This window comes from Macrosteles quadrilineatus, unplaced genomic scaffold, assembly GCF_028750875.1.
Source record: "Macrosteles quadrilineatus isolate MER2022 unplaced genomic scaffold, UCM_ALF_1.0 Scaffold_2__2_contigs__length_208266976, whole genome shotgun sequence".
Taxonomy (NCBI): Eukaryota; Metazoa; Arthropoda; class Insecta; order Hemiptera; family Cicadellidae; genus Macrosteles; species Macrosteles quadrilineatus.
This window is the reverse complement of record NW_026542595.1, coordinates 155,815,564-155,834,683: the sequence shown is the minus strand read 5'-3', so window position 1 is coordinate 155,834,683 and position 19,120 is coordinate 155,815,564. Positions and strand designations below refer to the sequence as shown.

Below are 19,120 nucleotides of genomic sequence, written 5' to 3'. Positions count from 1 at the left end.
AGGGGTTTACGAAAAAAATGTAATCATGTAGGAGGGAAAGAGAAGGAGTAGGAAAGGACCTGGCCCAAATGTCGGAAACCCTGCAATCAAAAACACAAAAGAAAAGTACCAAAGTCTGTGTTTGAGGGGAGCAATTCAGTTTCACCGTCTTGAAGCCAAGAAGCAACATAAACGAAATCAGCGACAAAGCTCGGAATGTGACATTTTAAAATGGCTGCGTTTCCTCGGAGTACATATTCCTCCATCACGCTGACTTCGTATCGTTGAGTCACCACTGAAAAATAAAAACTCCGGTCAGACTTTTGATGAAACCCACAAGTTACGGTACTCGGTTGAAGAAATGAAGGACTTGCTTCCTAGCTTGTTCAGTGGTGCCAGTTAAATTCCAAACAAACTATTAGAAGTGAAATTGCCTGTCTACTGACAAAATCGCCTATGTGCTGAATGTAACAACTGTGAAACCCAAGATTTTCTAAGGAAAATCAAAACTTAGGGATACAATGAATGACAGTTACCATATCTTTTCTACGAAGGGATGCATTTTGAACTAATTCACTTTTGAAATAAACAACAAAAACAAAGAATAGGAAGAAAATGGTATTGGAGGATTCATTGCATACGCAGCCTAAGTGTGAAATAAAAACAAAAAAGTTACCATAATTAGAATCAGAAGGGGGTAAAAATTTGTTTCCAGCTGTGTCTTCCCAAGAAACGATATCCAAATGGTCAGACACAAAAGAAGGCACATTACATTTGAACACGGCTGCGTTGCCTTTGATGACAAAAACATCATAAACCTGAGCTTCGTAATACTGGTTTACAACTGAAACAAAAGGATTTTCTTGTTAGTGATGTAGGGGAAAATTATCAAATGATTAAAAGTTATAGAAGAACTTAAAGAGGAATACACATATTCTCCCTCATTCAAGCTTGACTACTAGACTGATATTGCATACCGTAGTTTAAAACATCACTTGATATTTGGGCAGAATAAGTATTTCCCTCATCAGAAGTCCACTCAACAACTTGAACAAAATCAGCAACAAAACTTGGGACAAGGCACTTTAAAGTTCCCGTGTTTCCTCTTAGAACAAATTCATCGTTCACTCGAGTTTGGTAGAACTGTTGAACAACTGAAAAAGTTTTGTCATTAAAAAATAACAAACAAAAAATTGGGAAAATAAAAAATAGGGATACAAAAACAATAGTGGGCTAGTTGATCCATTCAAGGGAATCTACGATACAGGCGGAGATTTGCAATACCATAGTCAGGAATGTCATTCACGTGAGCTAATGTGTAGGAATCTCCAGCATCTGAAGTCCAATCAATAACTTGGACAAAATCAGCCACAAAACTGGGAACGAGGCACTTGAGGACACCAGTGTTGCCTCGTAAAACAAACTCGTCAATCACTCGAGTCTGGTAGAACTGGTGGACAACTGGGAAAAATATGAATTTATTAGTGAAACTATGGTGGGAGGATTTATGGGTAACAGTCACACATGTCCAAAAACTTTTAAAAAATGTTTTAGTTTTTACCAAAGTCTCTATTGGGATCATAACTGTTGCCGTCACTGTCGACCCATCCGACCACGGAAACAAAATCCGCAACAAAACTGGGCACTTCACACTTTACGACAACGCTGTTGCCACGGATAGCGTAAACATTGTGAGCATCTGCTTCATAAGACTGGATCACAACTGAAAACAATGCAAAACATAGAACTCCACAGAAGAAAAACCTTTCTGGCAAAGAAGTGGTTGCAGGATATCAAGTTAAGGTTGTTCAAGGATTGCACAAAGGAGATTTGAAGATGAAGGTGGTGATGATCATCATTCACACTGAATGACAGAAACGTGAAATTACCATATACATCACTTGGGAAAAATTCATTTCCTTCACTATCATGCCAACTTGTGACAGAAACAAAATCAGCGACAAAACTAGGCACTTTGCATTTCAGCACCACACTGTTTCCACGAATGGCATACTCTCTTTCCACATCTGCTTCATACGACTGCATTACAACTGGAAAAAATGCAATATTGGAAAACATGTTTTTCAAATGTAAGGAAAAATTAATAACTAAAATAATTGATGGCAGACCCGAAACTTGTAGAGGAAGGAGGATGGGAAAACCTTCTGATGGAAAAATTCACTCGCTCTTTTGCAAAAATATCAGTTGATGTACCATAAGTGTTGCTGGGGAAGAACTCATTTCCTTCACTATCCTGCCACATAGTGACTGATATGAAGTCGGCTACAAAACTAGGCACTTTGCACTTCAGGACTACACTGTTGCCTCTAATGGCGTACTCTTTTTCCACATCGACATCGTAAGGCTGCATCACCACTGTGCAAAATAAAATAAACATAAACTGTTGAAAACTAAAAGTAGTGAAAACATTTGCAACAAGTAAATTTCTCCTATTGGGCCTACTCTTCTAATTGATGAAGCTTTAATTCAAACAAATGGTCAATGAAAATTCAAAGGATAGATATAGGTGAGAGGAAATCATCCATCCAGTTCTAGCATCTGTAATTATTACCATAATCGTTAGAGGGATAAAACGTATTTCCTTCACTATCTTCCCACATGGTGACTGCAACAAAATCGGCAACAAAGCTCGGGACTTTACACTTCAAAACCACACTGTTGCCTCTTATCACGTATTCCTTGTCAGCGTCAATGTCGTAAGTCTGGATTACAACTGATAACAGGAATAAAATTAGGATCGAAAAGTAAAAGGGAATATCTGTCAGGAAGGGAAACTTCCAGTCATTCGTGTTAGAAAGGAAAATATTTTACCATAGTCGTTACTGGGGAAAAACTCATTTCCAGCACTATCTTGCCACATTGTAACGGAAACAAAATCTGCGACAAAACTAGGTACTTCACATTTCATTACAACGCTGTTGCCTCGAATTACATACTCGTTATCTGCCTCTGCCTCATAGGGTTGAATCACCACTGTAAATAAATAAAATAATTTTACTCCCGACATTTAAAGCAATGTTCAGTTTTCGTAATACTAGTTCCTGAAAGAAAGCAAGATAGTTTGATATCTAACCATGGAGAAGAAAGAGCTCTACTGGAATTGATGTTATTCAATAAAACTTCCTAAAAGATATATGAGTTCGGCCTATATACAGGTTTTGACACTGATATCAAATAATAAAATTAAAGGACCACTTTGTAGCATTTTAAAAGACTGCAGTTCTCAAAAATTACATTATTTGGCAAAACTAAAACAAAACTCAGATTACTGACAAAAATCATTTTGCTCTGAGCCAGGTCCAGCAACCAATCATTTTCACTCGCATCGCAAAATTCTCACTCAAATTTACCAAAATCATTCCCATTTCCAGACACCGTATACATGTCCCCTTCGTTGGACACCCAGGATTCAACAGACACAAAATCAGCCACAAAGCTGGGTATTTTGCACTTCATGACTGCGCTGTTGCCACGTATGACGTACTCGTTTTCTGCTTCTGTGATGTAGTTCTGGGAAACAACTGTAACCAAGATGTGACACAGGTGTAACCCGATGCTGCGAGACAACCACAACGGTAGAGATCTGTCATCGGTGGGCCAGTGTCGGTGGGAAACTGGAGTTGGTTTTGGATATCACCAAGACACACTTTTGCGTTCTGATACTGTCTGATGGTTGGTGGAATTTTAGTCACATTTTTATTCGTATCCTTGACATATTTTTTATAATTTCTTCAAATTTAACAGGTTTAAATGGGTTGAAATAAATAAACACCATTTTGGTAGTATGATTTACATTTTTAGGTAGTAATTGGTTTGTTTATATTGGTATTTAGAATTTACAATCATCAAACAGAAAACATGAATTATTATCAAATATAAATTAGAACAATATTACACAAAGAAACTTAACTCAAAATGATTTGAACAGTTGGTATTAAATTTCATATTTACTGTTTAAGATTTTATCAATACCATATTTATAGTAAAGAATTGATATTTTCTATGAAGCCGAAAAAATATAAACTTTTAAGTAGGTAGGTTTTATTATTTTTTTTTAGTTTCATTTTTTACTTTTGGGTAAAACTTTCAGAAAACGATTTTTTATGGTATTCTCTTTATTGTAAAAAACTGTTAATTGTTTTTTACTTTATTCAATTGATTGAGTGAAAAGCTATATTTTAAAAATCTTGCCAGAAAGTACAAACAAGTAGCTTTTCCAACTAAAATCTTTTAACCAATCAGACAATGTCAGAATCCTAGAAAAAAATTTTTTTAAGTTACCATAAACCTCCTGCCCGTCTGTCCGAGAAGGAGGTTGAAACAACATCCCGTCCTCTGATATCCACGATTCCACTTGGACAAAATCCGCTACAAAGGAGGGAATGCTGCACTTCAGGACAGCAGTGTTCCCCCGAATGACATATTCTGTCATGATCTCCGCTTCATACTTTTGGTTTACCACTGGATACCAATTATAAAAATTAGTCAAAATCTATGTAAATAGTTAAGCTATGTATAGGGATCAATGTAAAGAGTTAAGCTAACAAAGTAGGGAGGGAAGAAGAAGGTATAAAAGTAAAAAAAATTATTTTAAAATGATCTAAAGTGCATACCGTAGTTAGAAAATTATAGCCCGTAAATAGATAGGACAGAAAACATTAAGTGAAATAACAGTCTGTAAACGTTCCACTGAAACATCTGATTGAAGCGACTGGATGAATTTCAGTGACAATTTCCTGAAGAGAAACATCTGTCAGTCAAAGAAGGGGAAGGAGTGTTTCCTACTTTGGTTCCTGGTAGATTCAACAACTTAATTTTAGACAAATCATTGAGAAAATAACAAGAATTATATTGAGAGTTAGTTCAACAAAGAAGAGCCATTTTCAAAGGTACTAGTTTGAACACCAAATAGTCTATTTAACCTAAAATAAAAATATTAATAATTCAATAAATTTAAATTTTTCTATAATAGAACATGGTTTAGCTTGCAAGTTAACTTCGAATTTACCTACCACAATTGTTGGCCAGTATCGTATTATCTATCAAGCAATAAAAGTAAGAGTACTGATAAAAGCCGATGGTATATTTTTAGACCTTCACTTATAATCTTTAATACAGTCGAATGCTTTTGAGTATTTGGAGCATAGTATGAATGCAGGGTGGATGTAGAAGAAGTGTGATTAACTTTAATCTTTATGTTTCTGCAGCAAGAACCATTTGTTAAAATCCCAATGATCGAAGACAGATGGTCCAGTTTTGACCCATCAAAGAACTGTACTTTTTCACAAAACTGAACGAGGAACCTTCTGACTACAAGCCGACCACTATAACAATCCATCGACTCAGAAACCATTTACTAAGTCGTCCTACAAAACCTAAAACTGTGATTTACACCTCACCAAAATGATAAGTGTAGGTAGAGAAATTGAAAATTAAACATAAATTAACATAAGTTCTATGAGATCAGCAGAAAAGAAGAACTTGACATCATTTACACCCCATTCACACAATACTGTGGTGGAAACAGTTTAGCCTTGCAAGAACAACCTCAAACTTTTACATCGATTGTCTTAATAACGCGAGTTTGTTTAACAATCATATACCTTAACTTTCAATTGTTGCTTGCAAGCTAAACAGTTTCCGAAAGTACATCATTAGGGAAGGGTTCTACCATAGTCACTTGAAGGGAGATACAACGACCCATCTGTCGAGACCCAAGACTCCACTTTAACAAAGTCTGCGACAAACGAGGGGATGTTACACTTGAGGACTGCCGTGTTCCCTCGTATAACATACTCGGACACCACCTCTGCATCGTAGTACTGATTGACAACTGTTAAAAACGTTCAACATTAAAAAAATATTGGTAGTCCATGGGACGAATGGGATAAGAAGGGTACATTCATTCTTGTACCATAACAAGGTTTACCTTTCCATTCAAATGTGTAAACAATAGGGGTTAATGTTTTGATTTGAAGTGAATTGGGGTGGTTTTGGAATGCCTTAATGACATGATGATTTTGTATAGGCATGGTTTAAGTGTTTGTTAATTTTTAACAAATGTATTCCAGTATGAAAAAAGATTTATAGAACCAAAATACCTTAGTTATCAGGTTTAGTGAACACGAAGAATTCAAATATTTTACAAGAAATTTAATTTGTATCTTATACACATCATATAGCCTACTTTTCATGATCTGTAGGCTACATTTAAATATTTCGTGGATTTTTGAATGATGGAAGATAATAAAAATTGAAGATTGATTTACAACAGTTTAAGTTTAGTGCCTTTGACAATTTTCTCAGATACAATTACTGTAAAAAAAGTTTATGGCACTAGTCTTTTGATGAAATGAGCTACCAATCCAGTCAGAAAATTTAAGAATCAGTTTACTTCACAGTTGAATGGAAAGGCAAATGTAGCCTCCTGAAGAAATTTCCCAGTACCATAACTCTTGGACCCTGCATCACTGGTGAAACTGTCTCCCTGATCATCTTGCCACGCGACAACCGTGACAAAGTCTGCCACGAAGGAGGGGATGCTACACTTCAGCACTGCAGCGTTGCCACGGATAACATACTCGTTGTTCACCTCACTCTGGTAAACTTGCTGCACAACTGAGGAGATTGGTCGATGAGACAATTTTGTAATAAATTTTATTGTGGAAAATAGTTTAGTCTGGAATTGTTGGGAATTGGACTTGGCTGTAGGTGTTATTGGTAATTCACTCGTAGGTTGAAACTTGGATGTTTTTATAAAAAATTAAATTAAATTTTAATGTGCATGGTTTGGCATAGAATTTAACTAATTTTTGGTTGGAGACGATGAAGATTTTATTGCTTGGAGAAGAATAATAAATTAAAATAGACGAATCGTTTGAAAAAATAAAAAAAGTACTAATAAGCTTAATAGTTAGGCCAAAGATAAAAAATTTTATAGGTACCAACTATAAATGAATCGGTAATAATATTAGGCTATTATTTACATTTTAATATTCACGTCTCCAAATAAGTTTATCTCTTTTCAGGTTAAGGCGTGTTATTTAATTAATGGCACGTACCCTGTGAATTAAAATGTTAAATAGAAACGTGGAAACTTTGGCTGTAGTATTTAAAAACATAATTTAGTTGCTCGTGATATCTGAATTTGTTAAGCTCAGGCTATAAATGCATATCGTATTCTCTGTTACCCTTTAAACTGAGTCAGGAAATGAAGGACAAGAGGTAGTATGAGAATTCCGGATTACATCCTCTCTAGACAATCACACTGAGAAATCCTGTAAACTGCATTGGAAGGAGTATTAGACCAAATATGACCGACAGAATAGAAGGGTTACAAACAAATTCAAAAACATTTATATTTTGGTCATGACTCCAACCAAGCTTTAGTAAACATTTACCAAAGTTGGTTCCGGGGAAATACTCCTCGCCGAGATCTGTATGCCAGGAAACAACCGAGACAAAGTCGGCTACAAACGATGGCACTTGACATTTGAGTACTGCAGAGTTGCCTCGGATGGCGTACTCTTTGTTGACATCTGTATCGTACTCCTGAGCCACAACTGTGGCGGAAAAATAGTTTGTAAATTATAAAAAACTGTAGTAAACCTTAACATTGTCAAATTAGAATCAAAGGTGAAACTTTATGGCAAAAGAAAAGTAACTTAACATATTAGATCTTTTTCAATATGTTTACAAAAATATAAGTTGATTAGACATTAAGAATTCAAATGGTTTAGATACTTTTAAAATTCAACCAATTTGAACAAAGAGCATGGCAAACAAGAGTATAGCATAAATATTAAATACTAAGCAACAAACTTAATTTTACGTTTTACCACAACTACAAAACGCTATTGTAAAACATCCCATAAAGAAATTTCATGGTGCTCATGTTACCGTTACAAAACACGGCAAGACAATGAGTGAAGAAAAGTCAACTAATCACATAATTAGAAGAAAAGATGAAGAATAAGAAGCAGACAGGACTCAGGTTGTTAGAGGCAGTTGTTATGGTAATAACATTCCTTGAGGACGTCTGAGACCAGAGGGTTCACCTCCAGGACTAACAAACCTCGAGGACACTTCAGTTTGTGCGCCAGAAAACTTGACAACTTGTATACAATCCTTAGAAGTAAAAAGTTTCATACACTATGAAAAATATTTAGTGGGTATTTTGTTTAGCTGTATTTTTGTTTAAAATTATTCGAAACTTCTTGAACTTTTAATTCCTGTAAATTTTAATCTGTAAAAAATAATTCAAATGTACAATGTAAAATGGTGTTCACAGTTAAGTAAATAAATTCCAAAGTTTAAATTAATAATTTCTCTGCAAGTCCTTCAGTTACTCCAATTACCAATTAAAAATGTTTAATTGGAATACACGATTAAGAAATACAACATGAAATTTAAGAATAGTATTACAAGACTTGCAAGTAACAATTTTAAGTTGATTTAATTAAAATAACAAGAACTCGATCAATTTCAGTAATCATCCATCCTACCAGTGACTATAAACCGAGGTTTGTAGCCAATGGTAATACTTTTTAGAGTAACTCTCTTCCAGTAAAAAAGTCCAGTAAAAAATTGGCAATGGGTCCACAATCCATCCAGAATAAAAACATCAACGTTGCGACTGCAAATTTGGGATTAAAATTCAGGCAAATCACTCTCCAGAAGAAAGAAGACATTAAACGATCCCGAAAACAAACAATAGAAGTTTACTTTTGTGATTCGCCTCCAAAAAGGCTTTCTTCTCATTGAGATATTGAGCAACGAAATGAATAGGAACTCAAGTACTGAAGTCAATCTTCTTTAAGTGCAGTTTTATTCTGAGGCCCCGATATATTTCTCGACGTTGAAGTATCTTTTATTTCATTCTGCCAAGAAACCAAGAGAAACCAAATACCTATTCTTTTACCTTAGTAAGTTATTCACCTTTCAAGTTTAAATATATATCCATAGGCCTACTGAGTTGTTGTAAATCAAATATTTTATCAACTAGTAAGGCAATAATTCCTATGATAGTAAACTTACTTTTCCAATTTTTTTTTATTTTTAAATATTGTAATTCGTTTTGTTTTTACAAATTTTGTAATACAGGATTTCTTAAATCTTTTTATCACTGATTGTTACAGATGGTATCACATTACGGTATTTGAAACTAGGCATAACTAAAATTTAACATAGGCCTACATTACTATACTATAACTGTTCAATTCTCTTGTTATAAAACCTGGAATTACTTTCTCAAAAGTACTTTCTCGAAGCTGTAGGGAAAAATTTTAAAATACTGATATAATAAACAGCTTTGTATAAACAAGTCCATTCAAAAAATGATTTTGCTATTTTATTTTCAATTACAGGAATTACCATTTTAGACGACTTAAACTATTTAAACAGATATCGTTAGCGACCCACCTGCTCTAACATTGACATCCCGTGAGTGTATGGAACCCACGGAATTTTTGGCGAGACAGACGTAAACCTGAGCATGAACTTCTTGTCTGTAATCCTCTGCTCGGAACGGAGGAAAGACGAGATTTCCATTGCCGAGAACCTAAAGGCAAAAAATGGTTAGGTTAGATTCTCATTATTGGGAATAAGTTTCATCTAATAATACTTAAAGCAAGAGTAGTAATATCTAGGTGATTCGAGAGCGTCTATATGTGAGTATTGAGTCAAACTAGGTATTACAATGAGTGGTTTCCTTTGACAACTCTTCCAAATTGATTTTTCTCATAGTATGAACAAAACTGGACTTTATAATGGCATAGTGCCATGAATTAGGCATATGGAAAGATTTTTTTTAGTTTTAGATTCAATTCGTAGACATTCGCGTCTAAAAACCTAAAGAAGATTTAAAAGGCGTAGGCCTATCATTACCAACTAACATTGTATAAACACTCTGTGAACTAGTTGATCCAGGCATTTCCTTCCACCATGTGTCCCATGATTGGTAAAAAGTTTAAGTGTCGTAATAATTTTGATAATCTATTCTGAGGCTTGAACCACTTTACGATGTATATTGTTGGGCTCGGAATTAAATTTAGAATAATATAAAAATGTATAATAAAAAACACTTGCTTAAATTCAAGTTATGTGTTCAGTTTTATACATTTCAGTAACCCGTTAACAAAAGTGACCAACACTTAACTGACATAACAGCTGTTTTAACTGGGTGATAAAAGATGTTGGTTTCAGAGGACCAGTGAAAGTTATGAGGTTATAAACAGTTTATGACCTCACAAAAGCTTGAGACATGTGAACTTTCATATACAGTTCCTTGCTTGCCACTTGCCATATTCCAAGAGTCAATTTGAATGCCAAAAAAACATAAACTGTCATTACTGACACTTCACAATCTCTGTAATTAACGAATTTAAGTTTTAAATTTCTGATTTGTTTTTTAAATTATAAATACATTTTATTCAACACAGTATGATCGAACAAAGGTCTATGTTTCAATAAGTTCTACAAGATAGCTTGAAGTAAATAAAAAAAAAAATTAAAAAATGAACCCGGTTCCAAGATTATTTGTATTGCTTTTTAAACTTATATTATTTGTTGATGCTATCAAAGAACCAGAAAATGAATAATTCTATAATTACAAAATAAATTGGACGAACTAGTTTAAAATTTGATAAATGAATTTTTAACTGACTGAAACTTATTTACACAGAAAATACCATGTTAAATTTCTTAAAAAGTAACAAAAATCTACCCCATTTTCTTTAAAAGAATACACCCTTGAAATAAAAAAAGCTTCTGATTCTAGTTTGTATTTCTTTAAAAGTTTTATTTTAAATTAATATTTTAAGCCCTTCGTTGTTTCCAAGCCGCGACAGCTGACAGCTACCAGCAAAGCAGCTAAGTGTAGCAAGTGTATTGAGCTGATTGAAGGCGCTGCGTTTATTCCATACACTAACCAACCGTGGAATTCCCTGATTAGATTACCTTACGGAAACTCAATACGCCCTTTGAAACCTGATCATACATCAAACTACCAAAAGTGTTGGCAAAACAATGTTATATTGTAACAATAAGGACAGTAAACTACAACCATGAACTTAGGCCTGTCCTGCATAATTTGTTGTTACGCATTTTATTTCTAGATTCAAAAACACTTGGCTTGAATACACTAATTGGGAGCTCTAATTCAGCCTATTTTTGTACAAACCTAACAAACTGAAACTATAACGAATCTCTGTCGGTGTAGATAGAAAAGTAAAAGGTAAAACCCAAAAGAGACCTGGTTTGTACAGTAAATTTGGGAACGGCATATTAAGGTTGTTAACGGCACAGGGTTATTTCGGACATTTCCCCAAATAGTAAAATATTTTGCTATGTTCTGGGATCTGGAATATATTTTTCATTCCAACTGAAAAAAAAATATTTTCTCTTCTTTCTATTGGCTATCCTGAAGACAGGATTTAACTCTAGATCCCAAAACGTCGACAAACTTTACATTATAATTAATTATGGAAATGTTCAGCAATAATGTATGTTTTACTTCTAAATATCACCAAACACAAATATTCAAACAAATTGTCATATTTAGATATAACTTCAACCGTCAAAGTAGAGCCTATTGTCTAACAACCAGAACTGCTGAAGATGGCAATTTATCGGCTCTCTTCCACAGATGTTTTTCTGTCTCTCTCCCACACTTGGCTCCCCAACTCTCGAATGCCAAAACATCGCTAACGATCATGAGAGATGTATAAATAAGACGTTTTTAAACAAAGAGGGAATTCCTGGACCGGGAAGAACGTTAACTCACCCGGGAGACAAAGACTCCTCCTTTCCAACTCGAAATAACCAAGCTGTACCATATAATATGCGCGTCCTTGTTTAGTTACCCAAATAACTATTTATTGTGCCACCTGATGATGCTACATAGGTCAACATGTTAGTTGACACGCAATGATCTGCGAGACAAGGTAATTAGCCTATTTAGCCACAAGAGTTATTCCGCACCACTCTTAGTCTCAGAATACAAAAATAGCATCTACATGATCCCCTCGATTGTATAACAAACCTTCACAGAATCCTCATAATGAAACATGAAAATAAGGCTAGCAAAGCCGAGTGGGTACACATCCCAGAAGTCGTCCTTCACTCATTTGCGTCCCCTGATTTCAGCGTTGTGCAAATATAATCTCTAGTTCCCACAAGCCGACAGTTAAATGAAAACATAATTTGTACCTCCAAACAACATGAATGACGGTTAAACTTTGTAGCACATGTTTAATTCATTTATGTAAAATCCAACACGTTTTTAAGACACACATTTTTACTGCATACAACCCTAACGTAACCCTAACGATAACGGTGTGTGATGTTCATACTAATTGTAAATACCCCCGCCGCAGCAAACCTGCCGTCTAAGCGAATTTCCATTTGGCCGAATTGATTTTCAATTGATCTATTTAAATAACATTAGGTTTAACGAGTACCTAGGTTTGCTGCTACAAGGAAACTAATAAAGTAGTGTGTTTTTAGTAAAATATTGATAGCTTACTATAAAATAAATAAATTTGCCAAGTTTGATCAAAATATATCCATAAACAAGCAAACTACAACATTTTACAATATTCTCCATAAGAATAACATGGGAATTTTAAATTTACCATTTTTTTAGTTTTCTCCGTAACCAATAACCGTACAAAAACACTTTGATATACTGAATTGTTTGTTTTTTTAAGCTCTTTAAGAAGGTTTAGAGAAAAATTGGGAAATTTTGTGTTTTGAGGGTAAAAAGTGAGAAAAACCAATTTTTACCCCATAAAACCCCCCATAAAACCCTGTTCCCATGGTCCGATCATGTTGGATCGCGAACTCATTCAAGTTTATCCCGCCTTACACCTTCAAACCAAATTTCATCAAAATCGGATAAAAATTACTCAAGTTATCGTGTTCACGGACATATATATATATATATATAAATCTATATATATATCTATATATATATATATACATATATAAAAATTTGAACGAATGGTGTTTTTGGCCTCTGAGGACATTAAAATGAAAAAGTAAATCGGTCCCGGGCCTAAGTCTTACCATGAGACCTACGGTAATAGCTACTTTTCTATAGGGAAATTCGCTAAAAACTCCACGAAAATCAAGAATAAATTGTTTAATATCCCAATCGTATAGGATAGCAAACACAGAATAAAATGGATATGAGGGAAGGCTATTCGACTTTATAATCATTGACATTGGATACTGCAAGTATGTAGAATCTATCTATCTATTTAAAACATGCCACACTAAACGGGTGTGTATTTCGCAGTAAGAAAACGTGGATATGGGAACTCTAAGTCTTTTATTTTGAGCTATAAGATAACCAGAGGTACAAGTTTACAAATAAATTTCATTTGTTTAAAATAATTTTAAATCTGGAGGAAAAAAAACAATAAATTAATAGTAAACGAAACACGCATCCTTCTTATATCGGACAGAAACGAATCTTGAAAATATCATCAGGTGATCCATAAGGATGTCGAGTTGAATAAATAACATGTATTTATGTATATAATATTTATGTATGTACAAAGAACCCAACTTGTCTACTGTCTGCGGTAATAACTATGTCAAAGAAACAGAAAAATAAAATACTGACAATGAATGTTTCACAGTAAACATCGCTGTTACCACATGCCATGTCCTCTTCAACAGAAAACTATATAGAGTAAGGTGGAGTGTGGCGAGTTATCTGATGAAGACTGCTGAAGTGGCTAAAATCTAACATACAATCTCTCTCACATAATTCTTTGATAGCTCCGTTCCGTTCTAACAGGGTTTTAGTGTGACAGAATGTCTTCTAAACTTATGTTGTTATGTTTTTTAAGACCTAACCCAAAGTAAGGTAAGGTATTAAAAAGTCATTAAACAAATTAAATTTACCATAAGTACAAAGTTGTTATAGCCAAAGTACAAAATGTTTACTGTAAGAGTAATTTGACCAAAGGGCCCCCGGCATCAAACGAAAATAATCCAATATCAAAAATTGCATGCTACCAAATGGCACATTTAGAAAACAAAGAACCGTTGACTGGAAAAAACACCGAAACAATAGAACTTAGATTTTAGCCAGAAAGGTGTTTTTTCAATATTGTTAAAATAATAGCGTGTTCTTATTTTTGTGTCTGAGTACTCATGAATATTGAATACTGTTTGGTCAATACATACAATTAATCCCCCAATTAATTGGACCTTCTGGATTTGAATAACTGTATAAAAATATAGATCAAAATTAATCAAGGTGTACCACGAACTAATAACGGACCCACGAATGGAAACACCGAAACTAGAGAATACAAAGATGAATTAACCTATTTAGCAGCATATAAGTGCAGATTTATATTTGTTTGAGTTATTTTCGTTGCCACTGGGTAAATCTCTTTATTGCTTTATTACTGAAAGTGACTTTTACCACAGACTAGTGCTTTTACTGAAAAGATTGGGGAGCAAGCTGGTCTAGTGGTTAAGCACGAGGCTTCGGTCTCCGAGTTCCTAAGTGCAAATTCCACCTATCACAAATTGGCATTATCCATGTGATAATTTCGCGACCCTTAGACCTAAAAACTATTCTGGGTATAGAACCTAGCGTTATATGATGTGAAGGTGGGTGTGGGACATGTAAAATTGGATAAAACTATTACTGGAAGTTGGCAGTTTTTATCCACTCTTCTCTTTTGTTTGGACAGTAAACATTTGTATATATTCCTCCACCAGAGCATGATCCTGTAGGCCTACCTGTCTCAGTCCAGGAACGTCCCCCACCGCCGTGCCGTCGGCGCGGACCCAGATGATCTCCGGGGGAGGATGCCCTCTCGCTGAACACTCCACGGTCGCCCCCGTGGTGTTGCTGAAGTCTACCCTGTTCTGCGGCTCCTTGATGAAGATAGGACCCATCGTGTCATCTTCACACCTCCCTGAAACCAAAAGTAGGGTTAGGAGGTCACATAACATCCTTACTGATATTATAAATGAAAATGTAAGTATGTTAGCAAATAACTATCTAATTCAACTAATAACTTAAGCAGTGGCCAATAGCTTTGCGTAGTTGAGTAGATATAGTGCGCACCAAAAAATTACAAGATTGCTGGTTCAATCCTGAGAAACATCAAAAGCTTTTTAAATGTTAGAAACAGGACTTTGCTATCCTTTATCATTGGGCTTATAAAACCGTTTCATCTTTGTCACTAACATCGTTAATTTACATTCGTCGTAGCATTGACATCGTTAATCAACACTCACCTTCTCCTAAAAGACAGATCGCGATGTGTTGCCGTCGTAAAAATATAATCTAACTTGGTTGTACGCTTTCGCACGTAAATTTCATTGTCCAACCCTAACCACTTCCCAAATGTCTACAATTTACATACTATATTTATGTTTATAACCTGAATTTCACACAAAAACACACCAAACAGTGATGTAAAGTATGACAGTAATAACTGAGTCACATCGAACCTCGCCGATTTATTCCTAACCCCTACAATATCAGAGCTTCCTGCTCCAGGAAAATCGGTTTTAAGCAATTTCCTCGGGGTAGGATCACTTACGGCCCACATTTGAGCTTCAGTCGGGTTAAAGTGCTTTCTGTGGATAGATGAGACGGGCTGCGGTCGCCTAGCAACCAGACGACTCTGTATTGTCAAATACAATCTCGTGCATGTGTTGCTCTATACGGTGGTACAGTATTATGTATCCTCAAACATAATCCTACACAAATGTGACTCTAGATAATGTACTTTCAAACATAATCGCACACAAATGTGACTATTGATAATGTAGTCTCAAACATAATCCCACACAAATGTGACTATGGATAATGTACTCTCAAACATAATCCCACACAAATGTGACTATGGATAATGTACTCTCAAACATAATCCCACACAAATGTGACTATAGGGAATGTACTCTCAAACATAATCACACACAAATGTGACTCTAGATAATGTACTTTAATTATTTCAAACATAATCTCAAACAAATATAATATACATGAAACTACTCACTCCAGGAAATTAAAATTACATAAAAATAAAATCACGGAAATGTGAAACCTCTACACTCTCAAATAAAACTAAGGCAAATTTGACTAAATATCTGCATTCTCAATTTTAAAAAATTAAATGGTCGCCATTTTAAAATTTGTATTGGATTAAGATAATTTTTTTCTAACGTGGGTCTATTTTATCTCAACATACATACCAAGTTTGTTAATGACTGGTTAAAAAATTGTGTACTTTTTTATGGGTGTCCATGGGTTTCCTCCATTTAAAAAACAACTTTTTTTAGAATTTTAAGAAAAAATCACATTTACCCCTCAATATTACCCGAACCGTTCATAGTAGATAGGTATTGTATGGTATCATTTTGTTCGAAATTTAATGTAGATTATATTTGTAATTTATTATATTTTGAGAAAAACGCACCGTTTTTGAGGTATTTGCAAAAAAGTAAAAAAAGTCCCATCCACCCCCCTTTTCTTTTAACCCTCCTTCCCAAATCCGACACTCAAATCCGTGTAACTTTTTTATACATATTAAGGGAGGTTTATTGAACAATTTGGCACTTGTTAGAAACTTTTTTTATGGGTGTCCATGGGTTTCCTCCATTTAAAAAACAACTTTTTTAGAATTTTAAGAAAAAATCACATTTAACCCCTCAATATTACCTGAACCGTTCATAGTAGATAGATATTGTATGGTATCATTTTGTTCGAAATTTAATATAGATTATTTTTGTAATTGATTATGTTTTAAGAAAAACGCATCGTTTTCAAGGTATTTGCGAAAAAGTAAAAAAAGTCATATTTTCACCCCCTCCCCTCCCAAACCCGACACTCAAATCAGTGTAACTTTTTTTTACATATTGAGGGAAGTGTATTCAACAATTTGGCACTGGTTTGAAACTTTTTTTGGATGTCCCGGTTTGCTCTTTTTTTAAGCTAATTGCACTGTACTAATAACAATGTCGCCCTATCCCTGTACTCCCGAACAAAAACATAAGCAGTTATGGCTATAAATGATAAATCTATGCATTTTAAGACAAAAACTTACACGGATTTGACTCTTCCTTTGTACTATAAAACACAATCTCGTACACGTTTGAGTAACATTTTATTTTTCAATATAGTTCTTGAAAAAAATAAACACACGCTGTGAACTATTCTCTACGCGAATGTGTTCCGGCAAAAGTTATCGGCCTATGTTTGATAAACCACAAACCGCAAAACGAACTGAAAACTTAAAAATACAATATTTTTGCGTTTTCTGTAGGGTAGAACATATTTTTAAAGGTAACTAAACACCCACTTAATATTTATTAAAATAGATTTAACCAAACACGTCCTTGAGCATACAATTTATAAATGGGAAGCTTATTGCAAATCACTTCTGTGGTAAGTCTACAACATTGATTGCGTGTATCTATAAACCCTTTGATAAAATTTATCCATTTAAAAGGGATCCATCTATTTAAAAGGGCAGACTAAATGTATCTTTTGACTTGGCAGAACACATGTCATCTCCACGGGAAGGTAGAGGTGGTTGAACTGTCTCGGTCCAGCCAGCAGCTGATAGGGTGGGGTGGAAAGGTGGGGGGTGAGAAACAAGATAAGGAGAGGGCGTTGAGGAAGGATCGATTTGGACCACCGCCCCCGAATACAAATTGTTTACATTCTTCCTTACTGCCTTAGATTTTCACACCTGTTTATAGGGTGAACTGGCACCCCTTTGATCTTTCAAAACATTTAAAACAAAACTTGACAACAAATTGGACTAAAAAGACGTACCCCAGAATAAAATTGTTTGCATTATAGTTTTCACACCTGTTTAGGTCGATCGGCCACAAAATCCCTTTGACCTAGCAACACTTTGAAAACAAAAAATGTACAACGAATTAGTCTAAAAGGATGTTAATGATTTCCCAGAGCTTTCTCAAGTTCCAAGGACTAGCGTTTATTTCTAACAATATAATCGCCGAATGTATTTCGTTGATTATAATAATCAGGTAAATGTGACCAAAATAGCTGCTAATTGGTCCAGGCATAATTGGAGGTGCTACTGAGTAACGCGAAGGACTTGTTAAGCTGTCTGGACCACTTTTCATTACGTAATATAATTCAGTTTCCAGAAAAGAACTTTCTGTCTCAGATGTTCTGGTATTGGTATTGGAAAAACAAGTGGTTCAACTTCAATAAGTACTTTCATAGTCATGTAGAAGACCGTAAAACAATTCAATTTAATAAAACGCGATTGTGTTAGATTATTAAAGGTTTGCTCGGATGAAAGCTAACGTAACATTTTCTACACAGTAGGTGCAAAAAGAGTATTCAGTATTAACTATCCAACCATTAGCATGAAATAAAATACAACGAAAATTCAAGAGAGAAAATAGAATTTTAACAGCGACACACTCAGTTTTAACTATGTTTCTCTTTGAGTAAAAAAATCCCAAAAAACAGTCATTTTAGTTGGGGTATTTAATTCAGTAGACCCAATTTTAAGGTTAATTCCGACCAGTTGGATTTTTATTGTTAGCTTATTTAGGCTAGAAGTTTTTTAACCAAATGCCCTGAGCCCAGATCTAGTAATAAACGTTAGCCTGGCATTTTAACGAAACATTATTTGATTGGCAAATCGTAAAATCTACAATGAATTAAGGAAACAATAGTCAATCGACATCAGCGCACTCTAATCGTTACAAAAACAAAGCAGACATAACTGTAGATTTCTTTCAAGGATGAGGGGTTAATTTGCCAATCAAAGTCAATAATATTGTCAATATTAGGACGATATGTCTATTTTCACTACTCAAAAGATAGGTATACTACTTACTCATAGTAAATTATGTAATGTAATGCAACGATTCTGTTCTGTTTATAAAACACAGAGTAAACTTTTGGATAACTGTGTCAAACAGGGAGCCGCTCTCTTCCCTGGAAGTAATTCAAGGACTCCCTTATTCCCCGGAGGGCTGCTCATTACAGTAATGTGAACGTACATCCTCAGTGTACCCCTCCCCCACCCCCTTCCTCACCCGACCCACCGTTTACAATGCAGTAAAGCAATTCCAGCCTCTTTTCCCTTTTAAAATT

At 34.8% G+C, this 19,120-nt stretch overlaps 1 protein-coding gene across 50 annotated transcripts in view; it reads right to left on the bottom strand.

The window, feature by feature from the left end:
• The window catches only part of LOC128985612 (cell adhesion molecule Dscam2), a 188,129-nt gene that overhangs the window by 110,911 nt on the left and 58,098 nt on the right, over nucleotides 1–19,120 (bottom strand). For 23 of the 50 annotated variants that reach the window (XR_008490050.1, XM_054405271.1, XM_054405261.1 and 20 more), the window contains exons 3-5: nucleotides 14,764–14,942; nucleotides 9,421–9,559; nucleotides 4,282–4,461 (exon numbers count right to left, since the gene is read on the bottom strand). Coding sequence is in view for 49 of the 50 variants with exons in the window: in XM_054405271.1 (XP_054261246.1) it covers nucleotides 4,282–4,461; nucleotides 9,421–9,559; nucleotides 14,764–14,942 (498 nt within the window). In the remaining variant the exon portion in view is untranslated. Of the gene's footprint in view, nucleotides 1–109; nucleotides 275–655; nucleotides 824–956; nucleotides 1,134–1,263; nucleotides 1,441–1,540; nucleotides 1,703–1,868; nucleotides 2,031–2,193; nucleotides 2,356–2,811; nucleotides 2,974–3,350; nucleotides 3,522–4,281; nucleotides 4,462–5,671; nucleotides 5,834–6,447; nucleotides 6,619–7,400; nucleotides 7,563–9,420; nucleotides 9,560–14,763; nucleotides 14,943–19,120 lie in introns of all 50 variants that reach the window. The other 27 variants (XM_054405293.1, XM_054405303.1, XM_054405304.1 and 24 more) reach the window with 12 other exon arrangements.